The 17,012-nt window shown below is 47.5% G+C and overlaps 1 protein-coding gene across 1 annotated transcript; it reads right to left on the reverse strand.

Annotated features, from left to right (window-relative positions):
• Positions 1-11,419: 11,419 nt before the first annotated feature.
• LOC132076927 (uncharacterized) lies at positions 11,420-16,176 on the reverse strand. Its single transcript, XM_059478349.1, is given in 4 exon segments — positions 11,420-14,169; positions 14,172-14,543; positions 15,000-15,075; positions 16,129-16,176. Coding segments are annotated over 4 exon segments (3,246 nt in total).
• Positions 16,177-17,012: the final 836 nt, after the last annotated feature.

Below are 17,012 nucleotides of genomic sequence, written 5' to 3' on the forward strand. Positions count from 1 at the left end.
CTAGGATGTAGACCACAAAAGACGCTAAAGACGAATGTACGATGCTCTCCGGGGCTAAGCGCCGCTCCCGGGCTTCTTTCGGCAGAAGCGGCGCTAAGGAGAGCACTGTGAGCGGTACAATCGTCTTTGCGCGAAGAAGCCGCTTCTTCGGCTCCGGGAGCCGGAGAGAGCGGCAGCATCGGAAAGGTGAAGAAGGAAGCTGTACAACACTGGGATTGTGTGCGCAACTTGCCAACTGATAGAAAACAGTACCTTACACTTTCATGACGTTTCCAATCACATGAACATTCGATAGGAAGTTATTTTGGACAGCTTTTCTTTTCTTCTTGTCAAACACTTGGCAGACTTCCGTGCAACGTCCAGAACACGATGGGAGATGTTTTCTGTGCTCCCGCAGGTTTTCCTTGCCAGACAGAGTGGAAGAGCTTTCTGCTAGGATGTAGACCACAAAAGACGCTAAAGACGAAAGTACGATGCTCTCCGGAGCTAAGAGCCGCTCCCGGGCTTCTTTCGGCAGTAGCCGCGCTCAGGAGATTACTGTGAGCGGTACAATCGTCTTTGAGCGAAGAAGCCGCTTCTTCGGCTCCGGGAGCCGGAGAGAGCGGCAGCATCAGAAAGGTGAAGAAGGAAGCTGTACAACACTGGGATTGTGTGCGCAGCTTGCCAACTGATAGAAAAAAGTACCATCCACTTTCCTGACTTTTCCAATCACATGAACATTCGATAGGAAGCTGTTTTGGACAGCTTTTCTTTTCTTCTTGTCAAACACTTGGCAGACCTCCGTGCAACGTCCAGAACACGATGGGAGATGTTTTCTGTGCTCTCGCAGGTTTTCCTTGCCAGACAGAATGGAAAAGCTTTCTGCTAGGATGTAGACCACAAAAGACGCTAAAGACGAAGGTACGATGCTCTCCGGAGCTAAGCGCCGCTCCCGGGCTTTTTTCGGCAGAAGCCGCGCTAAGCAGAGCACTGTGACCGGTACAATCGTCTTTGCGCGAAGAAGCCGCTTCTTCGGCTCCGGGAGCCGGAGCGAGCGGCAGCATCGGAAAGGTGAAGAAGGAAGATGTACAACACTGGGATTGTGTGCGCAACTTGCCAACTGATAGAAAACAGTACCGTACACTTTCCTGACGTTTCCAATCACATGAATATTCGATAGGAATTTATTTTGGACAGCTTTTCTTTTCTTTATGCCAAACACTTGGCAGACCTCCGTGCAACGTCCAGGACACGATGGGAGATGTTTTCTGTGCTCCCTCAAGTTTTCCTTGCCTGACAGAGTGGAAAAGCTTTCTGCTAGGATGTAGACCACAAAAGACGCTAAAGACGAAGGTACGATGCTCTCCGGGGCTAAGCGCCGCTCCCGGGCTTCTTTCGGCAGAAGCCGCGCTAAGGAGAGCACTGTGAGCGGTACAATCGTCTTTGCGCGAAGAAGCCGCTTCTTCGGCTCCGGGAGCCGGAGAGAGCGGCAGCATCGGAAAGGTGAAGCAGGAAGCTGTACAACACTGGGATTGTGTGCGCAACTTGCCAACTGATAGAAAACAGTACCTTCCTCTTTCCTGACATTTCCAATCACATGAATATTCGATAAGAAGCTGTTTTGGACAGCTTTTCTTTTCTTCTTGTCAAACACTTGGCAGACTTCCGTGCAACGTCCAGAACACGATGGGAGATGTTTTCTGTGCTCCCGCAGGTTTTCCTTGCCAGACAGAGTGGAAAAGCTTTCTGCTAGGATGTAGACCACAAAAGACGCTAAAGACGAAGGTACGATGCTCTCCGGAGCTAAGCACCGCTCCCGGGCTTCTTTCGGCAGAAGCCTGCTAAGGAGAGCACTGTGACCGGTACAATCGTCTTTGCGCGAAGAAGCCAATTCTTCGGCTCCAGGAGCCGGAGAGAGCGGCAGCATCGGAAAGGTGAAGAAGGAAGCTGTACAACACTGGGATTGTGTGCGCTACTTGCCAACTGATAGAAAACAGTACCTTACACTTTCCTGACGTTTCCAATCACATGAATATTCGATAGGAAGCTGTTTTGGACAGCTTTTCTTTTCTTAATGCCCAACACTTTGAAGACCTCCGTGCAACGTCCAGAACACGATGGGAGATGTTTTCTGTGCTCCCGCAGGTTTTCCTTGCCAGACAGAGTGGAAAAGCTTTCTGCTAGGATGTAGACCACAAAAGACGCTAAAGACGAAGGTACGATGCTCTCCGGGGCTAAGCGCCGCTCCCGGGCTTCTTTCGGCAGAAGCCGCGCTAAGGAGAGCACTGTGACCGGTACAATCGTCTTTGCGCGAAGAAGCCGATTCTTCGGCTCCGGGAGCCGGAGAGAGCGGCAGCATCGGAAAGGTGAAGAAGGAAGATGTACAACACTGGGATTGTGTGCGCAACTTGCCAACTGATAGAAAACAGTACCTTCCACTTTCCTGACGTTTCCAATCACATGAATATTCGATAAGAAGCTGTTTTGGACAGCTTTTCTTTTCTTCTTGTCAAACACTTGGCAGACCTCCGTGCAACGTCCAGAACACGATGGGAGATGTTTTCTGTGCTCCCGCAGGTTTTCCTTGCCAGACAGAGTGGAAAAGCTTTCTGCTAGGATGTAGACCACAAAAGACGCTAAAGACGAAAGTACGATGCTCTCCGGAGCTAAGCGCCGCTCCCGGGCTTCTTTCGGCAGAAGCCTGCTAAGGAGAGCACTGTGACCGGTACAATCGTCTTTGCGCGAAGAAACCTCTTCTTCGGCTCCGGGAGCCGGAGACAGCGGCAGCATCGGAAAGGTGAAGAAGGAAGCTGTACAACACTGGGATTGTGTGCGCAACTTGCCAACTGATAGAAAACAGTACTTTACACTTTCCTGACGTTTCCAATCACATGAATATTCGATAGGAAGGTGTTTTCGACAGCTTTTCTTTTCTTTATGCCAAACACTTGGCAGACCTCCGTGCAACATCCAGAACACGATGGGAGATGTTTTCTGTGCTCCCGCAGGTTTTCCTTGCCAGACAGAGTGGAAAAGCTTTCTGCTAGGATGTAGACCACAAAAGACGCTAAAGACGAAGGTACGATGCTCTCCGGAGCTAAGAGCCGCTCCCGGGCTTCTTTCGGCAGAAGCGGCGCTAAGGAGAGCACTGTGAGCGGTACAATAGTCTTTGCGCGAAGAAGCCGCTTCTTCGGCTCCGGGAGCCGGAGAGAGCGGCAGCATCGGAAAGGTGAAGAGGGAAGCTGTACAACACTAGGATTGTGTGCGCAACTTGGAAACTGATAGAAAACAGTACCGTACACTTTCCTGACTTTTCCAATCTCATGAACATTCGTCAGGAAGCTGTTTTGGACAGCTTTTCTTTTCTTCTTGTCAAACACTTGGAAGACTTCCGTGCAACGTCCCGAACACGATGGGAGATGTTTTCTGTGCTCCCGCAGGTTTTCCTTGCCAGACAGAGTGGAAAAGCTTTCTGCTAGGATGTAGACCACAAAAGACGCTAAAGATGAATGTACGATGCTCTCCGGGGCTAAGCGCCGCTCCCGGGCTTCTTTCGGCAGAAGCCGCGCTAAGGAGAGCACTGTGACCGGTACAATCGTCTTTGCGCGAAGAAGCCGCTTCTTCGGCTCCGGGAGCCGGAGATAGCGGCAGCATCGGAAAGGTGAAGAAGGAAGCTGTACAACACTGGGATTGTGTGCGCAACTTGCCAACTGATAGAAAACAGTACCTTACACTTTCATGACGTTTCCAATCACATGAACATTCGATAGGAAGTTATTTTGGGAAGGTTTTCTTTTCTTCTTGTCAAATACTTGGCAGACTTCCGTGCAACGTCCAGAACACGATGGGAGATGTTTTCTGTGCTCCCGCAGGTTTTCCTTGCCAGACAGAGTGGAAAAGCTTTCTGCTAGGATGTAGACCACAAAAGACGCTAAAGACGAAGGTACGATGCTCTCCGGAGCTAAGAGCCGCTCCCGGGCTTCTTTCGGCAGTAGCCGCGCTAAGGAGATTACTGTGAGCGGTACAATCGTCTTTGAGCGAAGAAGCCGCTTCTTCGGCTCCGGGAGCCGGAGAGAGCGGCAGCATCAGAAAGGTGAAGAAGGAAGCTGTACAACACTGGGATTGCGTGTGCAGCTTGCCAACTGATAGAAAACAGTACCATCCACTTTCCTGACTTTTCCAATCACATGAACATTCGATAGGAAGCTGTTTTGGACAACTTTTCTTTTCTTCTTGTCAAACACTTGGCAGACCTCCGTGCAACGTCCAGAACACGATGGGAGATGTTTTCTGTGCTCCCGCAGGTTTTCCTTGCCAGACAGAGTGGAAAAGCTTTCTGCTAGGATGTAGACCACAAAAGACGCTAAAGACGAAGGTACGATGCTCTCCGGAGCTAAGAGCCGCTCCCGGGCTTCTTTCGGCAGAAGCCGCGCTAAGGAGAGCACTGTGAGCGGTACAATAGTCTTTGCGCGAAGAAGCCGCTTCTTCGGCTCCGGGACCCGGAGAGAGCGGCAGCATCGGAAAGGTGAAGAGGGAAGCTGTACAACACTAGGATTGTGTGCGCAACTTGGAAACTGATGGAAAACAGTACCGTACACTTTCCTGACTTTTCCAATCTCATGAACTTTCGTCAGGAAGCTGTTTTGGACAGCTTTTCTTTTCTTCTTGTCAAACACTTGGAAGACTTCCGTGCAACGTCCCGAACACGATGGGAGATGTTTTCTGTGCTCCCGCAGGTTTTCCTTGCCAGACAGAGTGGAAAAGCTTTCTGCTAGGATGTAGACCACAAAAGACGCTAAAGACGAAGGTACGATGCTCTCCGGAGCTAAGAGCCGCTCCCGGGCTTCTTTCGGCAGTAGCCGCGCTAAGGAGATTACTGTGAGCGGTACAATCGTCTTTGAGCGAAGAAGCCGCTTCTTCGGCTCCGGGAGCCGGAGAGAGCGGCAGCATCAGAAAGGTGAAGAAGGAAGCTGTACAACACTGGGATTGTGTGTGCAGCATGCCAACTGATAGAAAACAGTACCATCCACTTTCCTGAATTTTCCAATCACATGAACATTCGATAGGAAGCTGTTTTGGACAACTTTTCTTTTCTTCTTGTCAAACACTTGGCAGACCTCCGTGCAACGTCCAGAACACGATGGGAGATGTTTTCTGTGCTCCCGCAGGTTTTCCTTGCCAGACATAGTGGAAAAGCTTTCTGCTAGGATGTAGACCACAAAAGACGCTAAAGACGAAGGTACGATGCTCTCCGGAGCTAAGAGCCGCTCCCGGGCTTCTTTCGGCAGAAGCCGCGCTAAGGAGAGCACTGTGACCGGTACAACTGTGTTTGCGCGAAGAAGCCGCTTCTTCGGCTCCGGGAGCCGGAGACAGCGGCAGCATCGGAAAGGTGAAGAAGGAAGCTGTACAACACTGGGATTGTGTGCGCAACTTGCCAACTGATAGAAAACAGTAACATCAACTTTCCTGACGTTTCCAAACACATGAACATTCGATAGGAAGTTATTTTGGACAGCTTTTCTTTTCTTCTTGTCAAATACTTGGCAGACTTCCATGCAACGTCCAGAACACGATGGGAGATGTTTTCTGTGCTCCCGCAGGTTTTCCTTGCCAGACAGAGTGGAAAAGCTTTCTGCTAGGATGTAGACCACAAAAGACGCTAAAGACGAAGGTACGATGCTCTCCGGAGCTAAGAGCCGCTCCCGGGCTTCTTTCGGCAGAAGCCGCGCTAAGGAGAGCACTGTGACTGGTACAATCGTCTTTGCGCGAAGAAGCCGCTTCTTCGGCTCCGGGAGCCGGAGAGAGCGGCAGCATCGGAAAGGTGAAGAAGGAAGCTGTACAACACTGGGATTGTGTGCGCAACTTGCCAACTGATAGAAAACAGTACCTTACACTTTCATGACGTTTCCAATCACATGAACATTCGATAGGAAGTTATTTTGGACAGCTTTTCTTTTCTTCTTGTCAAACACTTGGCAGACTTCCGTGCAACGTCCAGAACACGATGGGAGATGTTTTCTGTGCTCCCGCAGGTTTTCCTTGCCAGACAGAGTGGAAGAGCTTTCTGCTAGGATGTAGACCACAAAAGACGCTAAAGACGAAGGTACGATGCTCTCCGGAGCTAAGAGCCGCTCCCGGGCTTCTTTCGGCAGTAGCCGCGCTCAGGAGATTACTGTGAGCGGTACAATCGTCTTTGAGCGAAGAAGCCGCTTCTTCGGCTCCGGGAGCCGGAGAGAGCGACAGCATCAGAAAGGTGAAGAAGGAAGCTTTACAACACTGGGATTGTGTGCGCAGCTTGCCAACTGATAGAAAACAGTACCATCCACTTTCCTGACTTTTCCAATCACATGAACATTCGATAGGAAGCTGTTTTGGACAGCTTTTCTTTTCTTCTTGTCAAACACTTGGCAGACCTCCGTGCAACGTCCAGAACACGATGGGAGATGTTTTCTGTGCTCCCGCAGGTTTTCCTTGCCAGACAGAGTGGAAAAGCTTTCTGCTAGGATGTAGACCACAAAAGACGCTAAAGACGAAGGTACGATGCTCTCCGGAGCTAAGAGCCGCTCCCGGGCTTCTTTCGGCAGAAGCCGCGCTAAGGAGAGCACTGTGACCGGTACAACCGTGTTTGCGCGAAGAAGCCGCTTCTTCGGCTCCGGGAGCCGGAGAGAGCGGCAGCATCGGAAAGGTGAAGAAGGAAGCTGTACAACACTGGGATTGTGTGCGCAACTTGCCAACTGATAGAAAACAGTAACATCGACTTTCCTGACGTTTCCAAACACATGAACATTCGATAGGAAGTTATTTTGGGCAGCTTTTCTTTTCTTCTTTTCAAACACTTGGCAGACTTCCATGCAACGTCCAGAACACGATGGGAGATGTTTTCTGTGCTCCCGCAGGTTTTCCTTGCCAGACAGAGTGGAAAAGCTTTCTGCTAGGATGTAGACCACAAAAGACGCTAAAGACGAAGGTACGATGCTCTCCGGAGCTAAGCGCCGCTCCCGGGCTTCTTTCGGCAGAAGCCTGCTAAGGAGAGCACTGTGACCGGTACAATCGTCTTTGCGCGAAGAAGCCCATTCTTCGGCTCCGGGAGCCGGAGAGAGCGGCAGCATCAGAAAGGTGAAGAAGGAAGCTGTACAACACTGGGATTGTGTGCGCAACTTGCCAACTGATAGAAAACAGTACCTTACACTTTCCTGACGTTTGCAATCACATGAACATTCGATAGGAAGCTGTTTTGGACAGCTTTTCTTTTCTTCTTGTCAAACACTTGGCAGACTTCCGTGCAACGTCCAGAACACGATGGGAGATGTTTTCTGTGCTCCCGCAGGTTTTCCTTGCCAGACAGAGTGGAAAAGCTTTCTGCTAGGATGTAGACCACATGAGACGCTAAAGACGAAGGTACGATGCTCTCCGGAGCTAAGCGCCGCTCCCGGGCTTCTTTCGGCAGAAGCGGCGCTAAGGAGAGCACTGTGCCCGGTACAATCGTCTTTGCGCGAAGAAGCCGCTTCTTCGGCTCCGGGAGCCGGAGAGAGCGGCAGCATCGGAAAGGTGAAGAAGGAAGCTGTACAACACTGGGATTGTGTGCGCAACTTGCCAACTGATAGAAAACAGTACCGTACACTTTCCTGACGTTTCCAATCACATGAATATTCGATAAGAAGCTGTTTTGGACAGCTTTTCTTTTCTTCTTGTCAAACACTTGGCAGACCTCCGTGCAACGTCCAGAACACGATGGGAGATGTTTTCTGTGCTCCCGCAGGTTTTCCTTGCCAGACAGAGTGGAAAAGCTTTCTGCTAGGATGTAGACCACAAAAGACGCTAAAGACGAAGGTACGATGCTCTCCAGAGCTGATGCCGAATTTTGCCCCAAAAGGCGAGAATAACTGCTTAAGAGACTCAGCCTAAGTCAGATAAGCAGGAGGTATTTTATTACGACGCGTCGGAGAAATCACGAAATGGATTTCTGAGTTCACATAACAAAAGCAAGCCTTATATACAATTTTGGGTATAGGATTACATCAGATCAGATGCATAATCATGCATATTCATATGGGGCGTGGTGTAGGCGGAGCGTGGGCGGAGCGTAGGTGGAGACATCTCTTTTGGGGAATTTTCAGGTGGTCGTTCCTGTTGCCTTCATCATAGACGGGGTCTTTCCGATGAGTCTTCCTCTTTAAACTTTTGAACCCCTTCCCTAAATTGGTCAATCCCCGGTGTACTTGGCTTGGTCTCTATGGCTTGGCAGAGTTCTTAGGGTCAGTTTGACATTGTTGGCTCTGAACATGCTTAGCCCATCAGTTCCCCCTATCCCTATCTCCTTCCTGTCATTGTGTTTCATGCTTTAGCTGATTAATTGCTCTATGTGTTTCCTAATATTATACCTTCTTCAAATGCCTCACATTCTATGTTTTAACTCATTATTTCTTGGAGGCTATCTGCTTTGGGGCTTCATTCCCCCCTTTTCTTATAGCTTACGAATTCTTTCGTCAAGTTCTGGTCCCACAGGACGCTGATAGGCTCGTGCCATTGCCCAAATCATTTGGGTCCTCTTCATTATGCCTCTTAGTCTCCACCACAAACAAATGTTTGTAAGAGTTAGTAATAACAAAGCTATAATTACTACTAGCATTGGGTGCACCAGGTAATGGAAGACCTGTGTAGCTGTTGGGGAGTATCCTGTAAAGATGTCCCACCAGTGATGCTGGCCTACTTGTTCTACTTCGGTCAGGACATTCTTTATCTTTTCTGAATTGTGTTCTATCTGCCATACCATTCGTTTAGTTGTTTGATTCACCTTTTGCACCAATTTCTTTACTTCAGGGTGTGCAAGCATTGCTTTGAGAATTTTGACGTCCATCCCTATTTGTAATTTCGGTATCTCTTGATATAGGTTGAAATTTGCGTTAATTAGCTGTTGGGTAGTTATTGGGACAGTGTAATGAAAATCACAACCTATGATCTTGGTAAAGTTGCATGCACAAAAGTTAGTATTGTTAGTCTCTGCTAGGCAATTATCTATAGTGACGTTGTCACAAGCTGTCCTTACGCAAGCACACCCATTTCCTATATAGTAAACTTGTGATTGTGTTTTATCATGCGGAAGCATTTCTAAGGTACATACACTATTTTCAGCATCTAAGCATAAATCTTCGGCTTCTACCACAGCATTTTCGCAAACATAGCCTAATTGTCCTCTAGGGATGCATGCTTCTGTGCTAACCGATTGCCACTTGTTTTTGGTGTAATCATAACTGGCCCAAACGTTATGGTTTATTGGCCTGACAATGACATCTTGATGCATTGTCCCTAAAGTGAGGATGGGAAAGATACCTCTTTCCTCTGCCGCACTAATGGTGAGGACATAAGCTTCAACGTGTTCTTGTTGAGGTTCGTAAGTGAAGTTTACTAACTGCCACCAAGCTTGATGGTCCCTTTCAAATCGTGTAGTATGATTGTCCTTTAATATTGTTTCCCTTATTTCTTGAGGTAATATACCTGCCGTTCCTTCTCTCATTATTCCTGCCGCTACCGACTGTACCCATTGTTGCGTCTGAGAGCATTGGATAGCGAGTGCAATGTCCTTGCCAAGTTCCCCTGTGTAGTTAGCGAGCTTCACAAAATCCTCTGCAGTGTGGTTCACTACCATGGTTAGTAATTTCACCACTAGCGATTGTGTTTCAGCTAATGTAAGCATGGATGTACTGAGAGGCACCTTAAGCTTTCCTAAGCTCGATGTGACGGTACTTAATTTGTTTACTAATACCTCTTGATCTATTGTGTTTACTATACCAAATCCGGTGCCAATCCACCCACTTAGATCTCTTTTTGTTTTTCTGTGATGAGACCTTGTCGCTAGCCATGCATTCCATCCCTTAAGGCTTTGCTGTATAAATGGTCGGCAATCCTTTTGCAAATAAGTAATATCGGTGTGAATGTTCATTTGCACCTTTTTCAGGGAATAAGTGGGGTCTAACAATAATTTTAGTTCGTTAGATTTTCTTATCACCTGAGGCCCTATAAAGGTTAGGTTGTGTACTGCTTTACACTCCACTGGTAGGGTGGTTTCTTGAGGCAAGTCTAGATCTGGATACAATGGGATCACGTCTTCTGGTAATTGTATCCTATAATCGACAGCACGCCCGAGGGCACGCCCGAGGGAGCTAATATCCTGTCCCAGTGTTTTCAACTCCCTTTCACATGTGAACGTCATTGACTGATCCAATCTAAATGCCATCTCACACAGTGCTTTTCCTCCCTCAGGACCACTAGATATTACAATTTCTCCCGGAGAATGGAGAAGGGGGTGAGGGTCATAGGTTATGTTTTGAGGGCGTAGCTCCCCAAGTGAATCTTCTAAATCACCCCCTTTATCGGTTGTTGTGATCCAGGTGGATCCTCCCTGAAGTCGCTCCACTGACATGAAATTGGGCCCTTTTGCTGGATCCAGACTGTGGGCCTGCCCATTTTCACTGTACTAAAGGTAATTAGGTTATGTTTAAAGGCTGGCATCAAGGGTTTAATTGTTAATACTAGCCGCCTTGTTTTCCCTTCCTCTGGGTCAAGTTCTCGACACCCAATTTGGACTTGGTCTCCCTTGTATGCTACCATGGAGGGCTGATCCCACACCTCACTTGCATATGGCTGATTGTTACGTAAGGCATAAACCTCGAAATAGGGCCCTCTCGTTCCCAACTCTGGGTGGATACACTGGTGCGCATGAGACTATGGGTCTATTGGGGCAGAGCCTTGGGGAAGCACTATCATTAGTCCAATGATCAGAGTTGTAAAGGTTTGGGGTGGAGTCGGGGTCATAATGTCTGGCTGTAAATTTTGTTTCTTTTGGCGTTCTCGTTGCTTGGTGTGAATCTGTTTTACTCGTAAAATAGTCTTTTCTAGTTCAGTGTCTAAATCTCTTTGTTTTTTAAAGGGTCCAATTTGGTCACTTGTTAGTGGATGTCGTGGGACAGAAGAATAGCAACGGGTCGATAAAACCTTAGAACGACTAAGTTTCAAACAATATTGTAACCAGCGGTGTACTTTCCAATGGCACCACCCTAATACAATTTGTTCGGGAGCTTCAAACAATTCCCTAGCCTCTAAAATGGGTCTGTTGGCGAATTTCTCTAAGGCCAAATAGTCGTCATTTTCCCTTGCTTCTTTGCAGCTACACTCATAACATTGGAGGTCCAGTAAACAACTTTGTACGTTCCAAAATTTTCTATCACAACCTCCACAAAGAAATCCAATTAGTCCCACACAATTTCTTTCCCCACACCCAAAACACGGCTGATCGTGAATAGGGTCCTGTGGGTCAGGTCCTTGTTGACTGTATGTTTCAACCCACCCTATCCACTGTATTGGCGTGCTACGCAATGCAGCTCTAGCTTCGGCATTAAATTCTGCTATGAGGGATAAAGGTTTTGGCAAAGTCAATGTTAGTTTATGTTGAATTCTCACGTGATCCTGCGGAGACAGCTGACTCAGAAGTCTGTACATCTAGGGCAGGTTTGATCTCCTCTTGTTTGTTTTCCGGAGCTCTCTTGACCCGTGAATAGTGGATCCACGTAGGTCGCTCCTTGATCCGAACCGCGGTGAAGGTAGTCAGCAGCACTTGGAAAGGTCCCTCCCACTTCTCTTGTAGGGGTTTTCCTAAAAGATTCTTAACATACACCCAATCACCGGGATTAAACGGATGCAATTTGCAGTCGGGTTGTTTAGGTTGGTGCCCTATCACCACAGTAGCATTCTTATCAAACTGTTTCCCCACCGTAATTACATAATCATAAATATACTGATTACCGATTTGGTCTATAGCGTCCCCATTTACAACTGGCATAGCATAAGGTCTACCATACAAAATTTCAAATGGGCTTAACTTTTCTTTTGATCTTGGTTTGACTCTCAGCCTAAGCAGAGCAATAGGCAAAGCCTGATACCACTGCAAATTAGTCTCCTGGCATATTTTGGCAATTTGCTGTTTGATGAGATGATTCATCTTTTCCACTTGCCCACTGGCCTGTGGACGATAAGGTGTGTGTAGTTGCCATTTGATTTGTAATGCTTTGCTTATTGCTCTCACCACTTTTGCACAGAAGTGTGTACCTCTATCCGAAGAAATGCTCTTTGGTACCCCAAACCGTGGAATAATTTCATTCAACAGTACTTTAGTCACTTCTCTTTCCTTATTTGTCCTACAAGGGAATGCTTCAGGCCACCCAGAAAATGTATCAGTTAGTACCAACAAATACCGAAACCCCCCTTTTCTTGGGAGTTCAGAAAAATCAATTTGCCATACTTCACCTGGGAATTTACCTCGATTTATGGCTCCTTGATGTACTTTGGTTCCTGTGTTCGGGTTATTTTTCAGACACCGCTCGCACTGGGACGTAACGTGTTTTATAGTAGTAAATAATTTTGGTCCTGCTATTCTGGTCTGCAAATATTGGTAAAGCGAATCTAGGCCCCAATGGGCCTTCTCATGTTCTGTCTTCACAAACTGCCACATCACGTTTCCTGGTATCACTAACTGTCCTGTTTCTAATCGACCCCAACCATTTTCTAGTATTTTGCCCTTATTCCTTTGAATCCATCTATGATCTGATTCTTGGTAATCTGGCTGGATATTGATATCCAGCTCCCCTGGTATTAGGGCCGCTATTTCCGCTTCCCTATTTCTTGTGGCCGCCAATTTAGCTTCTGTATCTGCCTTCCTGTTCCCTATCTCTGGTATAGTGTTACCTTTCAGATGTCCTTTACAATGCATTATGGCCACTTGTGCTGGGAGTTGGACCGCCTCTAGCAATCGCAGAATCTCTTCTGCATGTTTGACTGTTTTTCCTTGTGTAGTCAATAGTCCTCTTTCTTTCCAGATGGCCCCATGAGCATGTACAACAGAGAAGGCATATTTAGAGTCTGTCCATATATTAATCTGCATGTTTTCTGCCAATTCCAGGGCTCGGGTCAGAGCTATCAGCTCTGCCTTTTGGGCTGAGGTCCCTGCAGGCAAGGGGTTTGACTCAATTACCCTTTCTGTAGTGGTGACTGCATAGCCAGCCATTCTTACTCCCTGCTTCACGAAGCTGCTGCCATCTGAGAACCAGTTGTCCGCACCTTCGAGCGGCTCTTCTTTGAGATCTGGGCGACTGGAATAGACGGCTTCAATTGTTTCCAGGCAGTCGTGTTCGATGGGTTCTGCTGGGGCTCTCCCTTCTAGAAATGAAGCTGGGTTCACAATGTTAGTTACCTGAATGGTTACGTCATCTGATTCAGCCAAGATGGCCTGGTATTTTAGGAATCTGGATGGGGACAACCAATGGTTGCCTTTCTGTTCCAGCACAGCCGACACAGTGTGAGATACTAACACAGTCATCTTTTGGCCCAGTGTGAGCTTTCTGGCCTCTTCTATGTTAATTATTACTGCAGCCACTGCCCTCAGACAGCCTGGCCATCCTTTACTTACTTCATCCAATCGCTTGGAGAAGTAGGCCACAGCTCTCTTGTGTGTTCCCAACTGCTGTGCCAGGACTCCTAGGGCCATCCCTTGTCGTTCATGGGAGAACAGCCAGAATGGTTTTGATACATCTGGGAGACCTAAAGCCGGTGCTCTCATTAGCTCCAGCTTCAACTTCTTGAAGGCCCCTTCTGCCTCGGGAGTCCAAACTAGAACATCCTTGGTTTCTTTCAACAAATCGTACAGTGGTTTAGCAAGTATCCCGTACTGGTAGATCCATAGCCGACACCAACCTGTCATCCCCAGAAAGGCGCGCAGATCTCTCACTGTCTCTGGTTTAGGCATTTGACAGATGGCCTCTTTCCTAGCTGCTCCCAGGGATCGCTGTCCTCTGGAGACTTCGTATCCCAGGTACACCACTTCTTTTTGCACCAGCTGTGCTTTCTGTTGAGAGACTCGGTATCCACTTAAACCCAGGAAATTTAACAAGGAAATAGTCCATTCAATGCATTCTTCCTCTGTTACTGTTGCTATTAAGAGGTCATCTACGTATTGCAGAAGGGTGCCATCTCCCAGCGGCCTTTCCCACTGTTCTAATTCTTTGGCTAACTGATTCCCAAAAATCGTAGGGGAGTTCGCCCATCCTTGGGGCAATACCGTCCAGGTAAGTTGGGTCTTTCTTCCTTTATCTACAGATTCCCATTCAAAGGCAAAAATCTTTTGACTCTCGGGAGCTAAGGAAGGCAGAAAAATGCATCTTTCAAGTCTAATACAGTGAACCAGGCCAAATTATCCTTGAGTCTAGTTAAAAGCGTGTATGGATTAGCAACTAAAGGATGTAATATCTTGGTTATTTCGTTTACTGCTCTCAAGTCCTGAACTAGTCTATAAGCTCCATTAGGTTTCTTTACTGGCAAGATTGGTGTATTAAAATCCGATTCACATTCTACCAATAACCCCAGTTCCAGAAACCTTTTGATTATGAGCTCAATCCCCTTCCTGTCTTCTATTCTCAAAGGGTATTGTCTTCTTACCACCGGTCTTGCCCCGTCTTTAAGTTCAACAACAATCGGTGCTGCTTGTTTTGATTTTCCAGGTATATCAGTAGCCCATACTAATGGGTATGCCTCGCTCAGGATTCGCTCAAAATTGTGATTCTCAGGTTTAGGTTTCACACAACTGATTGTTAGGCTTAGGGCTGTAATCAGTTGTTCTTCTTTTACTTGAAATTCAAATCTGTCCTTTTTGAACTTTATTATGGCTCCCAAGTTCTCTAGTAAGTCTCTCCCTAGTAGAGGTTTTGGCGAATTTGGCAAATACAGAAACTGGTGTATTCCCATTTGTTTCCCAATTTTGTATTTGATAGGTTTCAAAAAGTAAGCTTTTTCTGGTTGGCCTGTTGCTCCCACAACTTGTACAAATTCATCACTTTTGGGTACCAATTCTTGATTTAAAACCGAAAAGGTTGCTCCCGTATCAATCAAAAAGTCCAATTCCTTTTTACCTTCCCCTAGCTCCATTTTAACCAGTGGGTCTGCTAGGGTATGGCCCACCGGTCCCCCTCATTCACTTTCGTGCTGTGTGGTGGTAGTGGTGGCCATTAGCCTTCTCTTTAACTGGGGGCATTCCTGTTTCCAGTGTCCCGTCTGTAGGCAGTATGCACATTGATCTGGCCCTACTCTAGCTGGGTGGGGTTGGAACCTCCCTCCCCCTCTCACCGGGTAGCCTCTACCCCTACCCCTGGTTCCAGGTTCCGAGCAACCTGTCTTCTGAGCTGCCACTGCCACAGCCACTACTCGAGCTATCCTCCTGTCCTCCCTTTTCTTCTCCTCAACTTCTCTATTATTATGTACCTTCCATGCCTCATTCAGCAAGGCCTCCAGGTTTTTATTTTCTGGATGTTCAAGCTTTTGCAATTTCTTTCTCATGTCTGGGTTACTCTGTCCCATCATTAACCCTAACAGGTGTTGTTTCCCTTCTTCCGTTGCCGGGTCCAGGGGTGTGTATTGTCTCATGGCTGCCCTAAGTCTATCCAAAAACTCTGACGGGGTCTCATCCTTTCCCTGCCTAATGTCATATAACATCGACCAATTGATAGCCTTAGGGATTGCATTACGCAAGCCCATCGCTATCAGCTTTCTGTACTGCACCAATCGTCGATAGTGCTCTTCGTTGCCCGGATCCCATTCTGGTTTACTACTGGGGAAATTATCTTCTAGTCTCCCTGATAATACTTGAGCATGTCGTTTTCCTGTTTCCAATACGAGTTCCCTTTCTGTATCTGTCAATTCTGACAACATCACCTCTATATCTTCCCAATCAATATCTAAATTCCTTGCCATTAATTCAAACCTCTTCGCTACTCCCTCTGGATTCCTCCTGAAGTTCCTTGCCTCATCCCTCCAATTGTTCAGATCACTTGTGGAGAACGGTACCTTTACCCTGGTCCTTTCTCCTACCATTGGCATAAGTTGTCGGAGAGGAGCTATTGTATGGTTCCGTTCCTCTTCTTGCTTTGCTTCCCTCCGTGCCACAGATCTGGTATAATACGAATGACTAGTCCCTTCCCCAGGATCTTCCTGTGCCTCAATGTCTTCCCTATTCTTTCTTTTCTCCTTTCTCTTTCCCTTTCCCTGTTCTTCATCTTCACCTTCTATTTCTGTTAACTCTTTTCCTACTACCCCCCTGGCATGGTTTACGCAGTCCAGCCGCGCCTCGCTCTGCATCTGTCGCCTTTCTTCCCGCATCTGCCGACGCCTATCCTGTTCCGGGCTACTGTCCTCATCTTCTGTTCCCCTTCCATCTCTCTTATCCTCTATCTGAATTATTATATTCAGCTTCTGTGAGTTGTTCTCTACCTCCCTTTCGCATGTCTCAGTGTCATTCTTCTCACTATGCCTTAGCTTAGAGACGTTGCCTCCCAGTGAGTTATCCCCAGTCCTCGGTGTGCTAGTTTCTATTCTACAGGTACCTGATTTCCCAAAACCTCCACTTTTGGGTGTACTACCATCCCCATATGGACTTAGTTCGGGGAGGCTGCGTGTCTCCCCTCGACTCTCTGTTCCATGTGGGCTGCCTTCTTCCCTCTCAACTTCTAATCTGGGTGGGCTGTCAGCATCGTTGTAGCTTCCCGACCCCTGTGGACTATCTGGTCCCTGCGGGCTGCTTTCCTTCTTGTCCATCCCCGATTTTAATGGACTATCCTCCTCCCAAGTGTTATCTAGTTTCTGAGGACTGTGCCCAAACTTAGATTTCCACCATCGTTCCAGCTCCTTTAAGGGGCTAGGATCCCCTTGTTCCTCCCTTGGCCTGGGAAGAGGCCCTTCCCGTCCTGGGGCAAATGGATGGTATTCCCACAGGCTTATTTCGCTCTCCTTTCCACTATCCCTTCTTGTCAATTTAAGACATCGCTGCCCAATGCTACATGCATCACAGCATCGTTCTTTAGGCTTTAAACCTTTCTTATCTTTTTCCAGGGCTAGCACTAGGGGGTCCTGAGGTGCTGCATTTACCCCGCACTCTTTTTGCCACTCCGGTTTATTTCTTAGGGTAAAGAACATGTCAGCGTACATCACTTCGTCCC

Source organism: Ammospiza nelsoni, chromosome 9, assembly GCF_027579445.1.
Source record: "Ammospiza nelsoni isolate bAmmNel1 chromosome 9, bAmmNel1.pri, whole genome shotgun sequence".
NCBI classification, from domain to species: Eukaryota; Metazoa; Chordata; class Aves; order Passeriformes; family Passerellidae; genus Ammospiza; species Ammospiza nelsoni.